This window comes from Chenopodium quinoa, unplaced genomic scaffold (assembly GCF_001683475.1).
Source record: "Chenopodium quinoa cultivar QQ74 unplaced genomic scaffold, ASM168347v1, whole genome shotgun sequence".
Classification (NCBI taxonomy): Eukaryota; Viridiplantae; Streptophyta; class Magnoliopsida; order Caryophyllales; family Amaranthaceae; genus Chenopodium; species Chenopodium quinoa.
The window spans coordinates 1,303,747-1,326,951 of NW_018744693.1; the positions used below are offsets into that span (position 1 = coordinate 1,303,747).

The following is a 23,205-nucleotide window of genomic DNA, read 5'->3' on the forward strand; positions in this document are numbered from 1 at the left end:
TGAGTTACTCCTGATCTAATAATCCCTCACTAAGTAACCTCTCAAGTAACCCCTGACTGAACCATCAAGTAACCTTGACCAAGTAACCCCTGACTGAATTACTCGAGTAACCTTAACTGAACTCCTTAAATAACCCCTGGCTAAGTAACTCGGGTAACCCCTGGCCGAGTAGCTTATGATCGAGTAACCCTAGCAACCCCTGACCGAGTAACCCGAGTAACCCCTGACCTAGTAACCCTTGACCGAGTGAACCCCTCGAGTAACTCTTGTCCGAACCCCTCAAGTAACCCCTAATCGAGTAACCCTGAATGAATAACTCGGGTTACTCCTAACAAAATAACTCGGGTAATCCCAATCCTTATCACCCGGTGTGACCTGTTGCATCAAAAAGTTGTTATGCAAAATGCATACTACGAGTATTACTATTGCTGACTTTCTATGCATAACATTAAAGCATCTTGCTAACGCTGCTCTCGAGATGTTAGATAATAATTTAAAATATTTCTTAAGCTTATAATTTGAGAGTGTGTGACAAAACTACTGCCTATCAGTATAATTAATGTTTGTTTTATTTTAATTTTTTTTCGTTATCTTATCAACGCCTCAAAGCATTTATTAGCTTGTGCCTACATAAAATATTACTTTGAAAGATATTCATAATAAAGAGACTAGAATCTTCAAAATATGAGACAAATGTGTAACAATCATACTTACACTTAGCAATGTTAGCACCCTTGATCCTCCTAACTTCACCCACCCTTACAATTTCAACTATAAAATCCATCTACCTGCCGTCCTGCCGACGTTTGACCTTGTGTTTCTATAATTTATTTATTTATTTTTTTTTAGTTTATCCTCCTCTTTTTGTATTTAATACTCACAATTTCTAATGATGAGAAGGGACATATTGGATTAATAATACATTTTCTAATTCATCAATTAATCACACTAATATTTATCATGGAAAACTATGAAAGCAATGGCATGAAAAAGGAATGATTAGACCAGCACAAGTAAGATTAACTAAGAATAAATGAAAACACATACACAAAGTTACATGATTCACTACTAATGTGTTAGCTATTCCATAAGTAAGCAAGAGGAAATTTTAAGAAGCTATCCTCGGCTAATGACTTGTTTGACAATTAATTGTGATGTTTAACAATGCTTCATAAAAGTTGTTTGAGCAGCTGTTTAACATAAACTGCCTGCTCAAAAAGATTTTTTAGCTTATTTTTGGATCGATCCCGCGACAATGGGGCATAACATACAATTGCTCCCCGGCCTATGCATACATCCACAATGGACTGAAATAGTTACGAGTAAAAAAAATCGCTTCTACAAGGAATGACAAGAAAGAAAAACAAGAAGAAATGCTTCCTAATCAATGATTATAAGGGTTAATAATTTAACCAAACAATCAACTAATTATACATTGTAACAAGGACTAGAAACCATAGTCCCCAAAAAAAATCATCAAAAAATTGAGGAAAAAGAAGGGGAGCAACAGAAATTATAATCCCCTAAGAAATCTGCTATAACCTTCTCAACAAACGCCCGCCAAACCTAGGACTATTTCTGCTATATATGGCACATTTAGTTGGTAGCGAGTGGTTTACAGTATTTGCAAAAGTAACTTACAGCAGTAATGTGGTATCTTAAGCACAATTTACCACTACATACATTACCACTCCCATCAACCAAATTGTAGCTCAACAACAGCCATAAACAAGATATACACACTATGGCAGATTTCGATGCAGTAGACAAGTACAGTCCTGAACTCCGTTGTTGTATTGCTCTTGCATTGTGATGTGTGTAATTCTATGGTGGTAATGATAAACTTTTTCGAACAGGAGTGGTTGCTGAAGACGGAGTAATTTGAACTATTCTGGTCATTTTCTGTATGATGTTTTCGAATGAAGGACGCAGTTCTGGCTTGCTGCTCATTGATTATTGCGTAATAATAGCACTAGCATTGCATAATATTGTCTTTTGCTACTTGCAATCTTGCACAGATGTTAATAATAATACCAACTAATACAGATAAACTGAGATTTTATCAAAAACAACTGATTTATTGTGATCTACTAGAGTTTGTCGTAGACAGTTATAAATCATAATTTATACTTTTTTTTTAATAATTAGAACTTAATTAATGGATCAAGAATGATTTGATCTGAAATTTGTGTCTTAATAGTGTCTTAATCAATAAAGCAAAACACCTGAAAAGAGTAAAAAGATTTACCTTAGCCAGCATTCCTTTATGATGGATGCAATGGAGTTTGTCGTAGACAGTTATAAATCATAATTTATACTTTTTTTAAAAAAATTAGAACTTAATTAATGGATCAAGAATGATTTGATCTGAAATTTGTGTCTTAATAGTGTCTTAATCAATAAAGCAAAACACCTGAAAAGAGTACAAAGATTTACCTTAGCCAGCATTCCTTTATGATGGATGCAATGTGAGGATCAAGGCCTTCCGGTAAGTCTAACCTTCTATCCATGAATCCTACTACACCAACAACCTTTCCAAATGAAAACAGATGGTCAACAAAATAATAGTTTAAGGTTTTTTATAATGATCTGCGTATATATAGCTTCTTCTAGACAGAAGCATATGGAATGAAAGAAGAGAGCAAGAACCTGCAAAGCATTTAGACTATCCCAAGGGATTTTCACAGTTACCAGTTCCCATAGGATGACACCAAAACTGAACACATCGGACCTGTCAAAAGTAAGCATGAAGAAAAACTTCAGTATAGAATATAGAGAGATACAGATACGTGTTTGGCCAGAATTTAACAAGGGTAGAGAAAAACCACAGTATTTTTTTGTTGCACTATCTACAAGACATCAAAATTATCTTTTTCCAAATCACAAAAAGATCAAAGTTATAAAACAACACCCAAATAAGGGACCTAAATTGGAGAGGGAGGCAGAAGGTTAAGGATTTGAAGGAGACTCGTTTTATGTGAGTGTAGCATACTGGAAAAGTTTACAATGGATTGCTGGAGACTGTGTCTAAAGTTAGACCATCCCTGGGAACAACTCAAAAAGGGTAGCTAAATCATGTAAATATAATTTCTGTGATTTAAGGAAGTAATTATATATGGTGAGTTGTTAAATGGCATGAAGGACTTATGGTAGTGCATTTCAACAAGCGTATCCATAATGAACAAAAACAAGAGTTTTCAGTAATCAAGAATTTACTTTTCATCAGAGGGGTCATTCCGGAGTATTTCTGGCGCCATCCACTGAGGCTGCATGACAATTATAGGCGAATCAGTATACAAACAAATAAGACAGTGAGCTAACCATACACAGAAATAATTAAACTAAATAAAACCACCAAATCCTATTATACAGTCAGTGTTCATAGTGGACAACTGGACATAGAGCTGAACTTTGACTTGACGAATATCTTACAGTTCCTCCTCCAGACTTCGCTGTTAGGAAGGTTGCGTGCTTCAATTTCGATAGCCCAAAGTCACCAACCTAAAACAAGAGCTTTAGCGTGAGTGACGTTGACACTTAAATGCTACACTACAATGGAAGGAAGAAGAGATAAGTTGCTTTGATGCTCAATAGATACCTTCACGTTCCAGTTCTTGTCAACCAGCAAGTTTGAAGACTTCAAGTCCCGATGAACTATAGGAGGATTTCTGCGATGCAAATAATTCATGCCCCTAGCCTGCAGCCATATAAAGTGTTTGAGCCATACTTTTCAAGCAGCAAAACAAGAAAGAGCAACAAAAATCTAATGTGGAGCAACAAAAATCTAATGTTTAATCTGAGGAGATTCATACGACATCAAGGGCCATTCTCAAACGCCGCTTGAGATCCAAAACCTGATTGCTCCTGTGAAGTATCTTAAAAAGACTTCCCCTATAATATAAACAAATTTGAATATAAGTAACACATTTCTTGCATCATTTAAGTAAAAAAATTATTTTGAAAGTAATATCATGGGAGTTACAACTCAAAATTAAAAAACTTGTATTAACATTTTACACATTTCAACATTCTCTCACCCAGGCAATATCATTGCTTTAATCGATTACAAAGCTGTATCTTAAATAGACAGGAAAGAAAGGTCCAAAAAATATCTGCATGCTTTAACATTTCAGTATTACCTTGGAAGAAACTCGGTTACAATAGCAAGTCGTTCCTGTGAATAACATGCTCCCATGAAGAGCAAGACATTTGGATGCCTCAATTTTCTCATTATACTAATCTGCAGTGTCATACAATAGGATATTGCATGTGAGCTCATTTCGAGGTTCAACTAATGATTCAGGAGTAATTGAAATACAAACACCCTCACCTCTTTTTTGTAATCTAGTAGAGTCCCTTCATTGTAATCTTTCCCAAAGAAAACTTTGATAGCAACATCCTGCATGACTTGTGTAAGAAAAATCAGTTTTTATACTGGAAGTACCCTTATTTTTTACACTACACATTAGTTTGACATTCTAATTTCTAAATTAAACTTACCGATCCATTCCAAAGTCCGTGATATACAACAGCATATGAGCCTGTACAATGGAGCCGGAAGTGATTACTAATAAAATTACACAAAGGTCTATAAATGATGACACTTCAGTGAAAGATTTTAAACAACTACTCTACCATCAAAACAAACGGATGAGATGTGGAAATAAATAATACTCCGTATGATCTAGACATCTAGTTACCTTGACCAATCTCCTCACCCAACTGAAGGTCCTCCCATAGAATATCAGAATCAACCATTGAACGACTTGACTCACTGTCACCTTTGCTTGAAGAGCTACCAGGACTTCCAGACATGTTATCCCCTGAGCCTGAAGAACTTTTGGCTCCTGCTTGACGTGAAGCAGCATCTTCTACTTCTGTAGCTTTAGGCTTTTCCAATTGAGGGTCGGCATCTTTATCATGCAAACCTAATGTTGGCACAACAAAGTTGGTTGATTAGGCTATTTAGAATATTCATGGCATACTCAAAGTGAAGTAGCCCTTTCCCCATCATAGAACTTCATATTTTCATTCACATGTCCATTACCAGGAAAAGGGAAAAGTCTGACATCATAAGTAGAATTATCTGACGTAATATATTTTGAGCCTTTGGTAGAACATGATTCATCATCAGTTTTTTTCAATAGGCTGTTTGGTACAGGGATTTTATCACTTGTTTCAGCATTGTTGCCACTGTTCTTTCTGAATCTCGCCAAAAGTTTAGCTGCCTGCATCAATTCAGCATAGGCTACTAATTAGAAGACTTATAGTATCCTGATGAAATACTAACTTGCAGTTAAGATTAATTTGACTTGTAGAAAATGTAAGCCCATTTAAACACAACACACAAAATCCATTATATTACCCATATCATTGCTACAAGTCAAATTAAACCAAACAGCTTACTCAAGCTGTAACACTACTCCCCTGAAAAAAATATCATCACTTAGGAAACTTATTAGGAAATAAAGAACATATGGTTTTGATACCACAAAGAACTTTTATCAAAGCCGAACATAACAGAGGTTACAGTCAAAGCATAAGTAATGGCTTATTGAAAAATAAAGACCAAGGGTGCTGTGCACAATCATAAACACAAGGGTTCAGACTGTGCAGTGTGCACCCCCTAGATATTTGTAATGCTTGCATAATTGATTAGACTTGTAGAAGTGATGTAGCCGACATTTCCACATACACTGAAATTATCCACACATGAACCAGGAATAAGTTTCTAAAGTTGTAACGCCAATATGTTGGCAAAACACTATCAGACTAATACTCTAACGCCTAAAATAAGTATAAAAAGGGGGGGGGGGGGGAGGGGGCAGTGTTGTACCATTTTTGCAGGTTGAGCCATCACAGATTCCTCTTCATGAGAGCTTTTACCTTCGTCTGTATTCTTAGCTATCTGCAAGCAAGAATCACCCCTAAAAGCTTAGCACAAAATGTAAATATACATATCAGCATCATCATTATACACGTCGGATATTGACAAGATAAGTACACATACATCAGCTTCCTTCTTATCTAGATTAATATCTTCAGCTTCCGAAACAAATCCCTCTCCTTCTCTGGAAGTGTCATCTCCACGCATACGCCCAAGGACCTTCGAGGCCTAATTAGTCACATCATCACTCTTTCAGCAACTGGAACAAGAGAAAACAAGGAATGAAGAAAAGGGGTATGTTGTAGTAACATATAAGCACCAGATCCGTGATAGAAGAAGCCATCTGTGGCACTGATGCAATCTGTGGTCTTTGTTGCCACTGAATCTTTTTCACGTTACCCCGTGGTACAGTAGGCTGGTTTGATCTAATGCTATTAAAAACAGCTGCATCACTTGAAACAGTAACAACACCAACAAGCTCCCCATCCTCATATAACGGGCTCTCAGTCACTAGCGCCATAAAAACTTCACCGGACCTCTTCTTAAAAGGGAACTGACCTGACCATGAATGGCCAAAGCGCAACTTTTCCCTGATTTTCTCAATGTATGGAACATACTCTACTTCTATAATAAGCTCCGAATAACGTCTCCCTGTTGCTTCATAGTCCTTCCATCCATAAAGCTTCTCTGCAGCACGGTTCCTGTTACACATTATTGCAGGTCTATATGACACAAATTCATAAAAATTGTTCCTTCAACTAGTAACTAATACTCCTTAACATCAAAAAAATTGTCCAAATCCTTATGTTATAAAATCATATACTATGTCAAATCTCAAATCTAATACAGTACTTCCTTCAATTAGTAACTAGCAATCCTCATCCTTGTGTTCTAAAATCATATCTCAGTGATAGTACAATCGGAAAACTCGAAAAATCGATCTTAGTTAGTTTTCGACACCAATAGAAGCATAACATTAATCAGCTACACCAAAGATGTATAGTCATTGCCAAGCTGAAACACTCAAATACAACATCAAAGTCGTTGACTACAATATAAATTTATTTGTAGCCCTGAAAATCTGAAATTAATCCTTTATAATATCATTTCAACATACTATTACAAGAATACAACACAAAAATAGAAACAACAAATCACTAATATAATACTCTATATATAGAAATTACCTAATTTCAAACAATACCCAAATTTAGAAACACCAAAAACAATTCAAACATTCACACTCCAATCCTACTGTTATATTACCATTATCCAAACCATAAAACAAATTAAACCTTAAAAAAAAAACAAAAACAAAAAAAAAAAAAAAAAAAAAGTCAATGAAAATACCAGAAAACGATCTCCCCTGAAGTAGGCGAAGTCACGTGAACAGCATGATTAATCGACTGAAGCACGTGATTATACGGATTACTATCCCTGAAGTTACCAGGAAACGTCATCCCACCGGAAAATGACGTCACACCGTGTTTACTCCCCGGAATATTATCAGTCTTAATATTTGAATAGCTATTGGTATCGTGTTTAACGACTTGGTGAAGCTTTGATCTGAGATTGGATTGACATGCTTCTAACTCGGCACATTTGTTGACAAGAATTCGGAGTAAAGCCGGATTTGACTCGTCGGAGCCCATATTTTCTCTCTCTTCGCCGGAATATTTTTAACCGGTGATGGTGGTTGTGAAAATGCAGGGAAATTTCTGGGCATAATGACCTTTCTTTTTTTGTTTCTCTCTCTTCTATGCAAGTTGCAAAAAAATGGGGACTTATTTTTTTTATGAATAAATAATTTTATTTTTATTAATAATTGTGTTTAATGAATCAAATTGCTTGTTGGATGAGTTGAGAAAATTAAGTGAGACGTACAAATTTAATGTTGTTAAATTTTACAAGTACATCAAGTTGTACTAAAATAAATTTTTTGAGTAGGGAGCCAATTAGAGATTGACGTGTGGCATGCAATACCTAAAAGCAAACAAGCAATTGGGATGGGGATGGCCGGATGGATTCATATGGAGTAGATTTAACCTTAAAGGCAGCAAGTTTGGGAATATTATTATTGTATTTCTACTTTTAACTTTTATAGGACTTTGTTGTCTAGTGAGAAAGATTATATGGAATACCTTTTAACTTTGACGTTGAAGGTTCAATCTCCATTTGAAGTACTTTAAGAGTGGGGATCCTTCATTCTCAAAGTGTCTGACGCATAAATATCGGGCTAAAAAAATCGTGAGGGTAGAAGTTTGGTCAAGATCTTTCTCCTTACCAAAAAAAAATTACAATGAGAGTTTTTTGTTCTACTTCTAAAGTAGATATTATGTAAGAGGTATAAATACAACTTTAGTGAAAGTCTTTTTGGGTGTCATCATTAATTCATTTCTCTACATGAAATCTTTTTATATTCAATTAATGTAACTTTATTAATTTAGACATTTAATTATATTCATATTGACAAAAAAATCGAGTATATAAAGCTACCATTAAGATCTTCAACAAAAGAAGAAATTGACATGATCTAATATTCTCTTAGTTTGCCTTTCAAAAAATATTCTCTTAGTTTCTTTTTGTTAATCATGTTTTAGGCTTTGTAGTTTATGCATATGTTCAATATTTTTCTCACATATTTATTAAAAAAAAAAAAAAAAAAAAAAAAAAAAGAAGCCACATGAATCTCTATTGAGGATATATTTTGGGTAGATATATTTGTTTCTATCTTTTATATTGTTTCCTTATTTCTAGTAACCTAATTAAGGTAACACTAGGAATATGAGTTGTATATATATGTTTTGCCCCGATTAATGAAAGTTAAGCCGTGAGTTTAGACAATTCTACATGGTATCAGAGCAGGTTTGATTTTTTTTTTCCCACAATGGCCGCCGGTGATGAGACACCACCACCTTTGCCTCCAAAAATAGAACTCAATTCACCTTTCTACCTTGGTCCGCAAGATCAGCCCGGGGATTACATCACCTCTCAACGCCTAAAGCTTGATAATTTCCATGATTGGGCTCATGTCGTGCGTATTGCGTTGTCTACACGGAGAAAATTCGGTTTTCTTGACGGTAGTATCACAATCTCTAACTTTAAAATTTTTTAAATAACTCTTATTAATAGTGTTTGAACAATTATATTCTTTTATATGTTTATTTACTTATTTACCCTCTTTATTGTTAATTGTCTATTAAGAATGTGGGTAGACATTTATATCCATAAAAATATTTGTTTTAATATTCTTCATTATTAATCTTGCCAACAACTAAGGGCTTGGTTCAGATTGACTGCTGAAATAAACTAAACTTATTGGAACTGAGCTGAACTGAATATTTTATGAGAGAAGAAAATTAAGAACTGAATTAAATTGAACTTATTGGAGTTGAACTGAAATGAAAATATTCTGAAGAGAACAAGTCCTAAATATGTAACATAAGACCAAATTCAAATTGGTCTCCGAACATGACTAGTTATGGGGCATCATGGCGTCACCGCATCATCATGCCCTAATTGATTTCATGAGTACGGAGTATTTAAAACCAAATGAACAAAAAGAAACGAATGGAGTAGATTAGATTAGGGTCATTTGAGCATAGTAATTGCGGGCCAAATACAAGTCACAACACCCACGGAGTACGAGATTGGAATCCAGCTCTCAAGCTTAAGTTATCAAACAAACACCAACCATAAGTGGCTGTGAGGCTACTCACATATCAACTTCGGTGTCCCCTAAAGTACACGGTTGCCGGCCCTTAATTAAAATGCATCATTCACTTTTTTTTCCTTTTATTTAATTTGAATCTTACTACTCCTAACTAAACGCTTTTGTGCCCTACTACTCTTACTATTTTATTCACTTATCAAGACACCTTTTCTTGGTCTTGAAGAGTCAAGACTTTTTCACCTCACCTTTTTCATTTTAAAACTTAATTTTGTGATTAAGATTAATTTGTTCTTCTTTACTTGTATTTACCCAATAAAGATTGTGCGAGAATACCAAAGGCTCCCATAATTACATGTGATCTCTCTCTTATTAATAGGGGAGCCGGGAGAGATATAGTTTGTATGGAGTATTTTTAATAATTCACTTTTCATGCTATGGATTAAACTCCTGTGCTGGCCTGGAAGGATAGGCCTGAGTGCGACTGCTTAGGGCTCACGTCAAAAAGGGGCCTAAATTTTTTTTTTTAAAAAAACAGTAGAATTTTACTCGTAAAAAAAAACTACTTTTTAAAAAGATAATTACTGCATTTAGTTAGCAATTAACATTAAATTACTTAGATGTTAATTAGGTGGAGATAACAATGTAATATAACCTCTTCACTCCTTCTAATTTTCCGGTTTCTATGAGTATTTGCTCCAAAATATTAATCTTTTCACTTACACCATTTCATATTTATTCAATTACCGAAATATTATTCAAAGTTATCACTCAAGTATTGAGTATAGAGACTTACTATTCAAATAATATAAGCTATTTTGATTGTACGGAGTAGTATATTTAAAACTATTGCGTGTAAAAAAAAATTTGTTATGTAAGGAGCCCATAAATTTTTAGGAACAGTGTTGTTAAACTTTAATTTTATTATAGTATGATTTAGTCAAAAGATGTGAAAATGTCTCACGTTGTTACTTTAAAGATCATATTGTAGTGTTACGTGAATTGTGTTTGATGTGTGAGTTTAGAATTTTATTAAAATTTTGGGAAATTATCTTGAAGGCTTTTGTTTGTTTTAGCTTGATTAGTGTGTTGTACCATTCAACGCTAAAACTATTCAATTCTTAATACTTCCTCCGTCCTTTAATTTCAACTCCACTTTTCTATATGGGATGTCTCGTATTTTTAGTTTTTATTCCATACCATAAATAGCTATAGTGACCACTATTTTTCTCTCACACACAATATTTTGGCTTGAACGATCCACTATTATTCTCCCTATTATTCTCCCCCGTCAAATTCATACAACCAAAAACTAATAAAGTGAATATGTATCTATGGGGCAAAAATAAGGGAAATGAGAGAGTACATTTTTAAGGTATTTTTATTTGGAAAATCACACCCAACATTGTCTCATACAGTCATACAACATACATTGTTGGACAACTTTCAACTACCATTGCCTTTTGAACCAAAAAACTGTTATTTTTATGACATAGTCCTCGTTCTCTCAATTTATTAAATTATGTTTCCATAATTATATATTATTTTTTAAAAACAAAGAAAAAGTAAAATTCAAAGGATAATATATTATTCATTTTTATTATAAAATTTTACTTATATTATTAGAAATAGATGGTGAGATACTACGGAGTACAAATTATAAAAGTTTACTTGTCTCAAATTCTCAACCAAACCGACAAAAAATATACGTAGTACACTAGACTACTAGAGTATTGGATTTGTGTTGTCATACACATCATCCGCCTCTAAAAAAGATGTCTCGTAATATAATTTGCTGTATTAAGAATTGAATAAAATTATACACATTGTCAATATATATATATATATATATATATATATATATATATATATAATGAAATAGACATCTAAAATAAATAGGACAATCATCGAGGAACGAAGGAGATTAAATATGTCTTTACAAATTGTATATAAGAATATCACGATTAGGGGTGATAATTCGGGTCAGCAAGTCGAGTTCGGGTTAGATTTCGGTCAATTTTGAGTTATGTTTAAAAACTATCAAAAGTTATGTAAAATTTAATACTCCGTATTATTATAAAATATGAAATTTGGTTCATATCGGGTCGAATTTGAATTATTCGGATTCGATTCGGATCGGGTTTGGATTATGTTATCAGATCGGGTTAGGATTACCATTTAGGCCGGGAGTATGAAGTATACAACTACAGAATACTTTAACAATTTTCACCTTTTTGCTGCACGCCAAGGTTCCTATTTTCAACTTCCAACAAAAATACTAGGTTTTCATAACTTATTCAGCATATTCTACAAGCATTGCCCTTGCTTTCAATAGTATATACTACCTCCGTTTCGCATTATCTGAACAAACTCCCTTTCACATTCCCCAAGACAAAATTTCTTAAGCAAAAATTAGTAAAAAAAAGAACATGTGATTAATTGGATGAGAGAGAGTAAACACCACCTTGTAACTCACCCTCTCACCACCACTAAGATCTGAAACACCACCACCCAAAACCCACCCGACCAACTCACGCCACCACCAATTAGCTTGCACCACCACCCAAAAACCCACCCAACCAATCGCACCACCACCCAAAATCCACCCAACCAACCCGACGTCCCGACTAGCCACCAATCAACTCGCATCGTCGCACCACAACCCAACAAAACCACCCAACCAACCTGACCAGCCACCAATCAACTCGCACCACAACCTAACAAACCCGACCAGCCAATGAACCCACCAAACCAACCAACTCGACCACTACTAATTTAGATCTGAAACCACAACTTACCACCATCCAATTTCGATTTTGAAAAGGGGAAAAGAGGCGGCGGCGACGACTTTGATAAGGGGAAAAGAGCCGCCGGCGGCGAACTTGCGAGGTAAAATATTCGGTGGTGCGGTGGATAATAGAGAAGATAGAAGAGAGAGAACAGAGAGAAGAGATGTTGTGGTAGGTGGTGGTGCGGTGGAATGGTCGGTGGTGTGGTGGATCTGGGTGGTGGTGGTGGTGCGTTGGTTGTGCGAGAAGAGAGTGAAGAGAGATGAAGGTTGGTGCTGGTGGTGGTTTACAGGGAGGAGAGAGAAAAAATGGTGATGGTGGTGGTGGATATGGTTGTGAGGGAGGAGAGAGAATGTGGGTTAGGGTTTTAATTATGGATAAATTAATTTGGGTTAAAGAATTAATATGTTGTTTATTAATGTTAAGTGTAGTTTAGTAAGGGTATGGTGGTAATTTAACACAAACAATTTTACTAAAAGAGGAAACTTTTTTTTTTGTTGCACATAATATGAAGCTTCCCTAAATAAAAATTGTTGCAGATAATGCGAAACGGAGGTAGTATATATATAGAACTAGGAGTATTACTTACTTTACGAAATAATGTTTCCTTTGATATGATGTGTGTGAATAGAATCTATATATAGCCATAAAACATTATCCAATACCGACTTTAATTTACAATAATATCCAAAAAGAAATTGGACCTAAGGCATAAATTGGACTTGGTAATCCTCCCACCTCTTATTCCCTCATACTCATATTTGCTCAAATATCATTTTCTCTTTATTACGATATCAAATTTTGTACACTAATTTGACTTTAGACGTAATAATTAATTCGTACTTTCATAATCATTAACCCGTTTTAAAAATTAATCAAACCGTTAAACCCCTAATTACCCCTAGCTACCCCAACAAAACGGACCAAACAAATGCTATATTATAAACAGCGAAAATCAAAGTAGAGTTTGTAAATAATACGTACTAACCAGAAAATGATATTCCCGGACGAAATAGAGCTAACAAGTAAAGCATGACCCAACGACTGTAACACACGACCATAAGCATTATCAAAGTTCCCGGTAAACGTAGGACCCCAAATCCACTCCGCTCGATCCTCTCTTCTTAAATCATTCTTCTTCTTTTTTGACGAAGAATACCTCAACTCTTGAGCTAACTCGTAAAATTGATCCTTCAATCTCGCTTGATTCACTTCGAGTTTCGACAACCTCTTTACGATAACCCGACACCAACCCGGCGCGTCTGCTGGCTCGTTCGCCTCGGACCTCTTCTTCTTGCCCTCTCTCCCTCTTCCGTTAGTATTATCAGAGATGGTCTTCATTGATGCAAATGGGTTTTCTAGAGTATCGATTGTTGTTGTTATTTAAGCAACTTTGTATTACGTGGGGATTGATGAATAATCATGTATAATATATAGTTTTTTATTTGAATGGTTTTATATGTGGGGTGAAAGTTTTATTTGGCTGGTTAGCTACAATTAAGTATGAGTACGTTGCCCAACAAAAATGTGAGTATCATATTATAGAGTGGATTGGAGGGTGTATGACGGTTTGAGGGCGCACCGCTTAGTCGCTCTCCACGTAATGTCCAAACCGGCATTGGAAAGGTAATTCACAGGATGACGTGTGTTATACGACCTCTGTTTCATAACGATTAGACATTTGTTTTCTCTACTAAAGGTAGTAATTATTATCCATTTTTATTTTGTAATTAAGGAGAAGAATCCTAATGGGTCGAAATCCCGATTGGCTAGCCTGGACTAGCAAGTTAGGCTCCTTAAAAATAAAGAGAATGGTATTTTCCGTCCAAAGTTTTGATATATTTAGTGGGGGCGATATATTTAAATGTCAGTAGCACAAAAAAAAAATATTACAGTAAAACAATGAGTAGTGTAAGTGGGGTAGGTAGCAAATAAAAATTACTACCTCTATTTCTTATTATGTGCAACAAAGGAATATTTTATGTCCTACAAATAATACCCCTTTGTTGCACATAATAAAAAAATATTACAATTATTACGAAACAGAGGTAATACTTTTTTTTTTTTGACAAATTCTCATTTACTTATTGCTTAATATATTTTTAATTGTGTATTAAAAAAATTATGAAAATAAGACATTTGAAAAGCACATGCTGATGAGATGATAATGTTTTTTTCTTATAAAATTAGTGTAAAGAACTAAAAATCTAGTCAGATTAATACACCAAATCAGGCTAGATAAAAAAACTTAAGATTAAACCTAATTAAATTCAGACCAGATTACGGATTATCTTATATAAACCCTAGATAACTCCTTAAATTAGAGCTGCCTCAAATTTTAATAAAACTCATGTAATAAATAAGTTTGGTGGGAATTCACACTAAACATGACTGTTTTGGAAAAAAGTAAGTAAATATACATTAACTTTTAAAAGTAGCACATCTAATTATGAGGAACATATCAAAAGTTAACATCAAATTAAGCATTGGTGAGATGATAATTCTGATTAAGCATTTGATTACCCTAAATTTCATGTTAATAAAGCTAAGCCCTATAAAGTCGGTATGATTTAAGGAACTACACATATCATATAGCTAATTTGTGTATCAATTTCGATATAAATATAAATAATGGAGAAAAAGTGTTATTGATAAATTTCGAAACAATATGAAATGGGCCTGGGCAACCCGAACAAGGAGGAGGAGAATTTGGTTCACAAACAAGGCTTTGGAGCCCCCTCACTTGTGATGTCCTTATAACTTAGAGCACACCAAAAGGTACAATATAAATCCTCTTTGGGAATGAACATTCAATAGAGGCCCTTTAACCAGTGGCTTGACAAATGCCCAGTTATAAATGACCCAACAAACCTGGGCTCTGATACCATGATAAACGGGTTTGGGCCATAGCCGTCACAACTGTCCACTTTATACGACCAAGGAGGTTCCACCTCAAAACCATATGACAATGAGGGGAGTAGCCCTTTAGCTTTATAAAGTGGACACGACTTTCTCTTTTCTTCAATGTGGGATACACATCCCAATATTTCTCTTCACTTTTATATTCTTTCAATGTGGGACAATATTTTCACTCACATGTGGGTTTCTCATGGGCTCAACAGTTATGTATGCTCTTAAATTATGGTGGGCAATATAATGATCTCATGATCTAAGGAGCATATGAGGCCATGACAATGAGGGTATATAGTTTGGATTTGAACGGCTAAACTAAAAATTTTGAAATCTTTTTTGTGTTTTTGTTTGTTTTTCATTTTATCAGCGCTCATCCATAAAGTCAATATGATACTAGTAGTGACTCACTTCCAAAATCACAAAAAAGAGAGCTAATCCACACAATTTTGTTCTATCTGTTTCAAAGTCACTATAACAAAGACATGCAATTAGTAATTATCTTCGTTAAGTTTTAATTTTACAAGTTTGTTGTAGCTTATACACAAAATTTATGTCATTTTGGTTAGCTGATTCACGTAAGTTAGTTGAAAAGACAAGAGTGTAAGAAATTGGACTTGTAAGACATGAAATAGATGGGGGATACACTGAATTAAATATTGTGGTGGGATTATTTTTTTTCTTCTTATTTTAATGGTTTATAGAAGAGGAATATGATTGATTCGTTACCGTTGATTGCTTCTGGAAAGTTGAGGTTTGCCTCCAAACTTCTTTAATTGGATTTCTACTTACTATTTTTTGTGGTTTTGAGTTTGGGTTTTAAGCTCACATTGTCTACCCAATAAGCCCATTAATGGGTATTAGTGGTGCCTATAAAGGGTAGTAGTACAAGGATTATTACTTGCATATTTGCATTATACAATCAAACAATCAAATTAGCTAAAAACATCAGCTTGTCAAATCAACTAATAAAATTAATTTCAACTTTTTTTTTTAATTTTATTATATTTTAAAAAACAGGGCCTTAAGCTTTCTATTTTTATTATTTTTCATTAATTATTGAAATTTATACTTGTATTTCATATGAGATAACATAACTTGATTTCAATTTACCTTACCCCCATAGGCCAAACCACATTACCAGGTAAGACTTAGCTATATATGAAAACTAGCAATTAAAGAGAATGCACATCACATTTATAACATAATCTAAACTTGTAGCGACTAGTATAAAACTATGTTCACTTACCTTAAAAAAAATAATATTACAAACTTGCAATTAAAGATAATGTACATCTTAGTTACTGTTAGTTTTTAAATTTATGACAAAATAATACTCAATGTAAAACCTTGTTCAGTTCACCTTATTTTTACTAACAAAGAAATTATTTTTATTGACTCTCTATTATGTATTTCTTTTTAAAGTTACCAATTTTAATGAAATCAAATTATTTTTAATGAACTAGGCTTATCACGAAACTAAAATCAATTTTTACTGATTTTTATTATTTTTAGGGTGAAGTGAACTTAGCTTAAATTAGAAAAAATTGTTAATTACTACTTTAAAAAGGGGGCATTTGTGAATTACTACCCCTAAAAAAATTGTAAATTACTACCCGTAATTGTGATAAATTGTACTGATTACTACCTAAGTGGATTTTCCGGCTAATCAACTCATTAATAACGTCATTTGTCATCTTAATCCTAATTTAATCATTTTAATCCTAATATAAAAATTGATCCGGCCATCACCTACCACAAACTGAACCCCCTCCTCTCCTAGCGGCGACTCCCCTCCCTCATCGTGGACCACGCCACCATAAACCCACCTCCCTCCCCGGGTGAACACCATGAGTTCATCCCCCTTCACCGCCGAACACCATGAACGCGGGGAAATGAGGTTTTGAGGTTAGGGATGGGGGAGGTTTTCGCGGCTAAGGAAAGGGTGGAGGGAAATTATAGGGGCTGAGGAAGGGGAATCGACTGTTATCGGGGGCTATGCAAGGGAGGGGGGGCTGTTTAATTTCAAGGTTTGGGGAAAGAAGGGAGCAGCAATCGGGGGTTATGGATGGGAATAAGACGATTTTCAAGTGTTACGAGAAGGGTGGATTTTCGGCGGTGGGGCTAGGGAAGGGGGGAATTTTTGGTGGTGGGAACGGGGTAAATGGGCTGTCGGAAGTGGAGCAACGGTGGTGTGGAGGTGGATAGGTAGTAATTTGGGGTTTATTTAATTAATTAGGATTAAAAGTCACTAATTATAATTTGACTGGAAAATAATGTAATTAGTAAGCTTAAGTAATCGGAAAAGAGAAAAAGGTTGTTATCGATACAATTAATCAATTTTAAAGGTAGTAATCAACAACTTATTTTTTTTTTAATTTTTTTTTTAGGGTAGTAATTCACAAATGCCCTCTTTTTGAGGTAGTATTTTTTTTTAGGTAGTTATTTACAAATTTTCCCTTAAATTATACTACTATTACTGCCCTATCACATTTATTTCAGTTTAGTTCAACTCCAATCAGTTCATTTCAATTCAGCTCCTATCTTATAAAATATTCACTTAATTTCAGTTCAACTCTAATCGGTTCAATTCAGTTTATTTTAGTAATTGTGAACAGCTCCTTAGTACTGGTAGCATTAATTAGTTACTCATCAAAAAGTAACTTATCTTGTAACTTTTAAAATCATTTTTCTACTATTTCAACTTTTCTATATTCGCCTCAAATGTGGGTTAGGACTTAGGAGGAGTGGGAGATCCAAAATTCTAATCGAAAAGCTGTCGACGGTTGGTGCGGTGGCTGATATAACAACGGCGACTCTGCCTTCCCTCATCGATCTCAATAGCTGTCATCTCTGAAATATCCTTTATATCATAGAAAAAGAACAATTATATATATGCTCTAACAAAAATTTGATGCCATCTATGTGAATTACTTATTCAATTTTTTTTTTTTGTTAATCTAATTTGAATCTTCTAGAAGAAAAAAGAATGGAGTACGGGAGTATTTTAATGCTAAAATCTATGAGTTATAAACAATTGTAGAATGCCGCAATTATTAAAATTTCGATTAGACATGATGGACGCATTTCTTATTTCTATATTGTAGGGTTAACATTTTACTCCCTCTGTTACATATTACTCGTAACAAATGAATATTTTATATCTTACAAATAATACCCTTTGTTGTGAGTAATTCGTAACCGAGAAAGTATTACTAATTCATGTTAATTAATTAATTTATGAAAAATGCTATACATAACTTTTAGGGGTGCATATAAGGAGCTAAAATTAGAAAAACAAATGAAAATATCAGTAACATTAATAACTCATTTACACTTATTTGGGCGTGATTTTATTGTGCATTCCTAAATTTATACAACACTAAATAAGTAAAGATATTAAATGCTTATACTTAGCCTTATAACTTTCTTTCTTTTCTTTTCTTTTTTTTTTAAAAAAAAAAAAAAAAAAAATTGATACTCCGCTCTTTGTGGTTGTTTGGTTAGATGTGCTAAGTATTGCTTCCGTTACTATGCACATAAAACTGTGAAATTTTTTATATACATCCGACTGTAAGGTGGACATGTTTTCTATTCATTTAATATTTATTGCTCATTTTAAATTTTAAAATGAGAAAAAAAAATACTGTAATAAATGTGAAAAAATATCACCCATGGTTGCGGTTTTCAAAAAAAAAAAAAATATCACCCATGGTTGCACTTGCACCTATCTTAGGTGCATTGGGTGTATATAAAAAGTTCTATAAAATTGTTATGGGAATTTCATTTTTAAGATTCATGTACTTAGGAGACTTGGTTAGTGAATTCGCCCTTTTTGTAGGTAATGAAGTTTTAATTCCTTTGAACTTGATAACTAAACATGTGTAGATGCATCTACTTCCTAGAAAATCTAACTTTCCATGTATTTTTGTCTACCAAACGAATACTTTAAATGCTGAATTAGTCTTTTATGGTCACCTCTTCCTCATCGAACTTATGTATTACGAGTACAAGTAATACAATGTATGTATGTCACTATAATTGGCTACATGGTTATAAGGGTTTTTTAAGGAACCAACTTCAATTTCCCTTGATAATTGATAGAGTATATGAAGTATGAACCGATCTTGGGGTTCAACCATCTGTTTAAGATTTGGTGTTTCCTTTAACGGCTTTATAGATGAGGTAATCTAGTAATTCAATCGATATAATTGGCAGTCATAACACTGGGAAAATTTGTGATTGTCTTTATAGATGTTTTATACACTTGCAACATGAAAGGTGATATGAATTTTAACAATGATTTTTATAAGTATCGGAAACCTAAACCCCTTCTTTTTCAAACATATGTTCTTTCACAGATGTTGAAAAGATGAAGGGTAAAAAAATAGACAATGTATACAAAAACTGTAACTATTACAAGAAAACTGTTCACGGTTGCTCTTTTTTTGGTGGAGAAACTGTAAATATTTGTTCTCCATTCCTTTTTTGTTAGTATTGGTCTCTTATTATCGTGGCCTGAAATCACTTGTAATGCTATATTTATGAAGGAGAATCATTTGATAGATTCTGTTTCTTAGCCAACTGAATGTGAAAGCCATCTGGAAACTGTAAGCCAGGGGTCCGAACGATGTTCCCTCCTTTCACTGGATTCCACCTGAGATTCCATTTGTTGAAGAATATAAGTTAAATATTTTATTCTCTTATAATATTCATTTAAATATTTAAAATGGTGGGAGCCTGTACCTGTATTTTGTAACTAAGCAGTGTAGAAATACTGCCATTTGCACCTTGGTAAAGTCTGTCCCGACACAAAATCTCATACCTCCCCCGAAAGCCATGAAATGTTTGGATGCACCGTTTATTTCTCCTCCCTACAAACAATTAAATTTCATGTTTATATTTTGTATGTATACAGAACCAAAGTTATACAGTATCATTTTTTTTCCCATATGATTGGCAGGAATACGAAAGTATATGCTGCATACCTCCCATCTCCACGGATTGAAGTCAAGGGGATTTTCATATCTGGCAGGGTTCAAGTGTACAGCTGGAGGACAGACCATGACACCCCAACCAGCTGGAATGGTATAGCCTGCATTGATAAAATTCTATGTTAAGGTATGTATACTCGATCGAGTAACATAAACATTGATATAAAGATTTAGATTATGCATACCCTTGTAGCTGACATCTCTTAGTGCTTTTCTGAAAATTCCTGGAACTATATTTGCCATCCTAACTGTTTCATTGATAAACTGCATTATAAACTAGTTAGTTCTATTTTGGGATGGATTGTCAGTGAACTTGTTGTGATGGTAAGCTTTTTTAACTAACCTGAAAAGTGAATGTCATTGACTTGTATTCACTCCATTTAAGGTGAGAATCTGGATTTTCACGCCTCTTTAGAATCGCTTCGTGCTCTTCCTGTCAATTTGTCATTGTGTGAGTTGGGTTCCATCGAAATAGAAGATGTAATTGGGAGGGAACAGAAAAATTTAGTCAGTTTTCGACTCGATGAATATTACCGTCAGTGTTTGTAGGACCAGAGGGTAATCTGAGAGATATTTCAAGGCAACAGTTAGAGCCAGGGAGGTTGTCTCAAAGCTAGCAAAGAGAAGCACAAACATTAGGTCCAAAGCAATTCCTTCTGTTAGTGGTGTTCCCTCCTTTGCCAGTTCAATGAGGACATAATCAAAAAAGTCTGTGTTCTGTTTTCTAGGCATCATTCTTCTCTCCTGTAGCATTTTTTTCAGCATCTTCATTGCCTTATTTCTTCCCTGTGGCCACAACAGTAGTATCTTAAGAATTGGAAGTTCCGGGGTTTGTTACAACGATTGCTCAAACTTAAAACTGTTATTATTTATAATCAACAGGTTTTGTATACAACTGGTGCAGTTGTAAAAAAAGGGCCAACTCACTCCAAATCACATAAAAGTCACCACTATGTGAGGTTAACTTCTACTCGTATGTGATTTGGAGTAACTAAGCTATTGTACGCTCAGTGTGTAAAAGTTTTGTATTTCATCACTACAATTTTCTATGACACAATAAAGACTTGTTTAGTTGAGGGGTCTTTGATGTTTACCTGTAAGCATTTGTGGTATGCTGTACCGGGAATGTTTAAAGGGAAGGAGATTAGTCCCTTAATGAAAGCAACAAAACTCTCCCTTAGATTTTCTGGAGAGTTTTCCGCGTCATGGCTGATTAGCTTTTTGGCTGTGAGATTGAAAATCATCTGCACGGAAGTAGAATAAAAATCAGTACTTAGAAATCTAAGTTGTATCGTATTATATTGTGACCACCAATAGCAATTCAGATAGCTTACGCTAGCTGTTGCATCTTTAATCTCCACTGTATCCAGTTCAGACCACTGATTTAGCTGTCTAAGCACTGTATCTTCAACTTCAGGTAGCATCTTCTTTAGGCTTTCAGGACCGAAAAGACTTAATACCATGTTTTTAAGATACTTGTACATGAACCCGTGTAAGGACCCGACATTTTCTTTCCCAAAAATTTCTGTAAATGTGTCTGGATACCAGCTCTGAAATGTTTGGCCTTCTTGTTGAAAGATTATATGGCTAAGCTCTGGATCAGCTGAGACTATAATCGGTCTTCCAACTAAACTGGTTTTGAATACTGGCCCAAATCTGAAAATTCCAAAGTAAATGCACTGTTGAATTAGAGATTAGCAGAACTGAAAAATTAACATGCCCCTTGTTTATTGTGTCTTACAACAACAGGGTTTGACACAAATATTGAATAAGAGCAGGGAGCAACATGTCAAAGTTGATGAATTTAAAAAGGGGTAGTGGGGCATTGATTATACATATAGGTAAGAGGAAAAAAAAACATCAACTGTGAGATGTGCCCTTAAAGTGCATTATGTGAAATCAATGTGTGTTTTTTTGCACGAAAAAGAGATGTGAAAAAAAATATTTAAGCCATTTACATCGAGAAAGTGTGAAAATCATTATGGGATAGAGGGAGTATTTACCTTTTCATCCGTTGTTTGACAAAGGGAGAAATGTCGAAGGTAGTATTTGGGGCAAAGAACTGAAGAGTTTCACCGATAAGTGGCCAGCCCATTGAACCTGGCGGAAGTGTCCCATTGCATTTTGGATTCCACCATCTGAACAGCCAATGTGTCAAACTTATGATGGCGATTGCTATGAGGCTTACAACAAGCGGAAACATTTGATTGTTAGATTAATGTATGGATGATTAAGGGTGAATATGGGATTATATGAGATAATGTTCGGGATTACAGAGTTAATCAGAAGTTATCGTAAAAATGAAATAGAGGAAGGTGTTATTGAAAGACAAAGAACAGCAGAAAGTGCTGGCATGCATGCATCTTAGCATTACTAACTCAAGTTACTTAAATAGGTAGAGAAGATGACTTGCAAACTAGTTGGAGGAAAATAATACTAGTATATATAATTAGTAATCATTTTCTATGCTATTGCGGAATTTTCTGAAAAGCAGTATGATAGTAATAGTTGTTACTTGTAAGAAGTAGTTGGAGATTGATTTAAATAAAGATTAGAAGAATAACTTGAGTTTTAAAAAGCTGTCAACGGTTTCTTTAAAATACTCTCTTTAAAGCCTAGCATGACGATGAAGCCTACTGGATACTTCCTCTCCCCCCCTCTCTCTTTTAAGTCTCCTTGCGCTACGTGCTTATACCCCTATGATTGGTATTATATGTGTGCATTACATTTATGACGGCATAAAACATGATAAGAAGCACGAGGCTGAATTATGCCCTTTCTTTAGGAGCTCTGGCCGAATCACAAGTCGAGGACTTTTTCGTTGTGTTGACAATGTTAAAAGTGTAAACAGAGGTGTGATGCAACTGGATCTTACCAAAGATTATCAGATATATTTAACTGTTGGTTTCTGCATTTGATATGATTTTTTCCCATCACCAATGCTAGTTGCTAGAA

The 23,205-nt window shown here is 34.5% G+C and overlaps 2 protein-coding genes across 4 annotated transcripts; both read right to left on the minus strand.

Annotated features, from left to right (window-relative positions):
- Window positions 1-1,359: 1,359 nt before the first annotated feature.
- On the minus strand, window positions 1,360-13,889 carry LOC110702494 (dual specificity protein kinase shkD-like). Of its 3 annotated transcripts, none has more exons than XM_021880214.1 (16): window positions 13,335-13,887; window positions 6,207-6,588; window positions 6,011-6,115; window positions 5,837-5,908; window positions 5,048-5,228; window positions 4,701-4,928; window positions 4,501-4,541; window positions 4,331-4,399; window positions 4,140-4,240; window positions 3,813-3,891; window positions 3,599-3,697; window positions 3,433-3,501; window positions 3,217-3,266; window positions 2,650-2,731; window positions 2,437-2,531; window positions 1,360-1,942 (listed from the first exon to the last, which is right to left on the minus strand). In XM_021880214.1, exons 1-16 carry the CDS (start codon window positions 13,685-13,687, stop codon window positions 1,825-1,827), a joined length of 2,124 nt encoding a protein of 707 aa, XP_021735906.1. In that variant the 5' UTR covers window positions 13,688-13,887; the 3' UTR covers window positions 1,360-1,824. The 3 variants fall into 3 exon arrangements, 2 of the variants coding, with proteins under 2 accessions (XP_021735906.1, XP_021735907.1); XM_021880215.1 differs by lacking the exon at window positions 13,335-13,887 and adding an exon at window positions 7,238-7,694; XR_002507468.1 differs by having other exon boundaries at window positions 1,804-1,942; window positions 2,249-2,531; window positions 13,335-13,889.
- Window positions 13,890-19,481: 5,592 nt separating this feature from the next.
- On the minus strand, window positions 19,482-22,648 carry LOC110702374 (cytochrome P450 87A3-like). Its single transcript, XM_021880078.1, has 9 exons — window positions 22,254-22,648; window positions 21,585-21,906; window positions 21,345-21,494; window positions 20,785-21,036; window positions 20,594-20,683; window positions 20,436-20,514; window positions 20,245-20,351; window positions 20,003-20,130; window positions 19,482-19,913 (listed from the first exon to the last, which is right to left on the minus strand). The coding sequence occupies exons 1-9, from the start codon at window positions 22,451-22,453 to the stop codon at window positions 19,799-19,801; spliced, it is 1,443 nt and encodes a 480-aa protein (XP_021735770.1). The 5' UTR covers window positions 22,454-22,648; the 3' UTR covers window positions 19,482-19,798.
- Window positions 22,649-23,205: the final 557 nt, after the last annotated feature.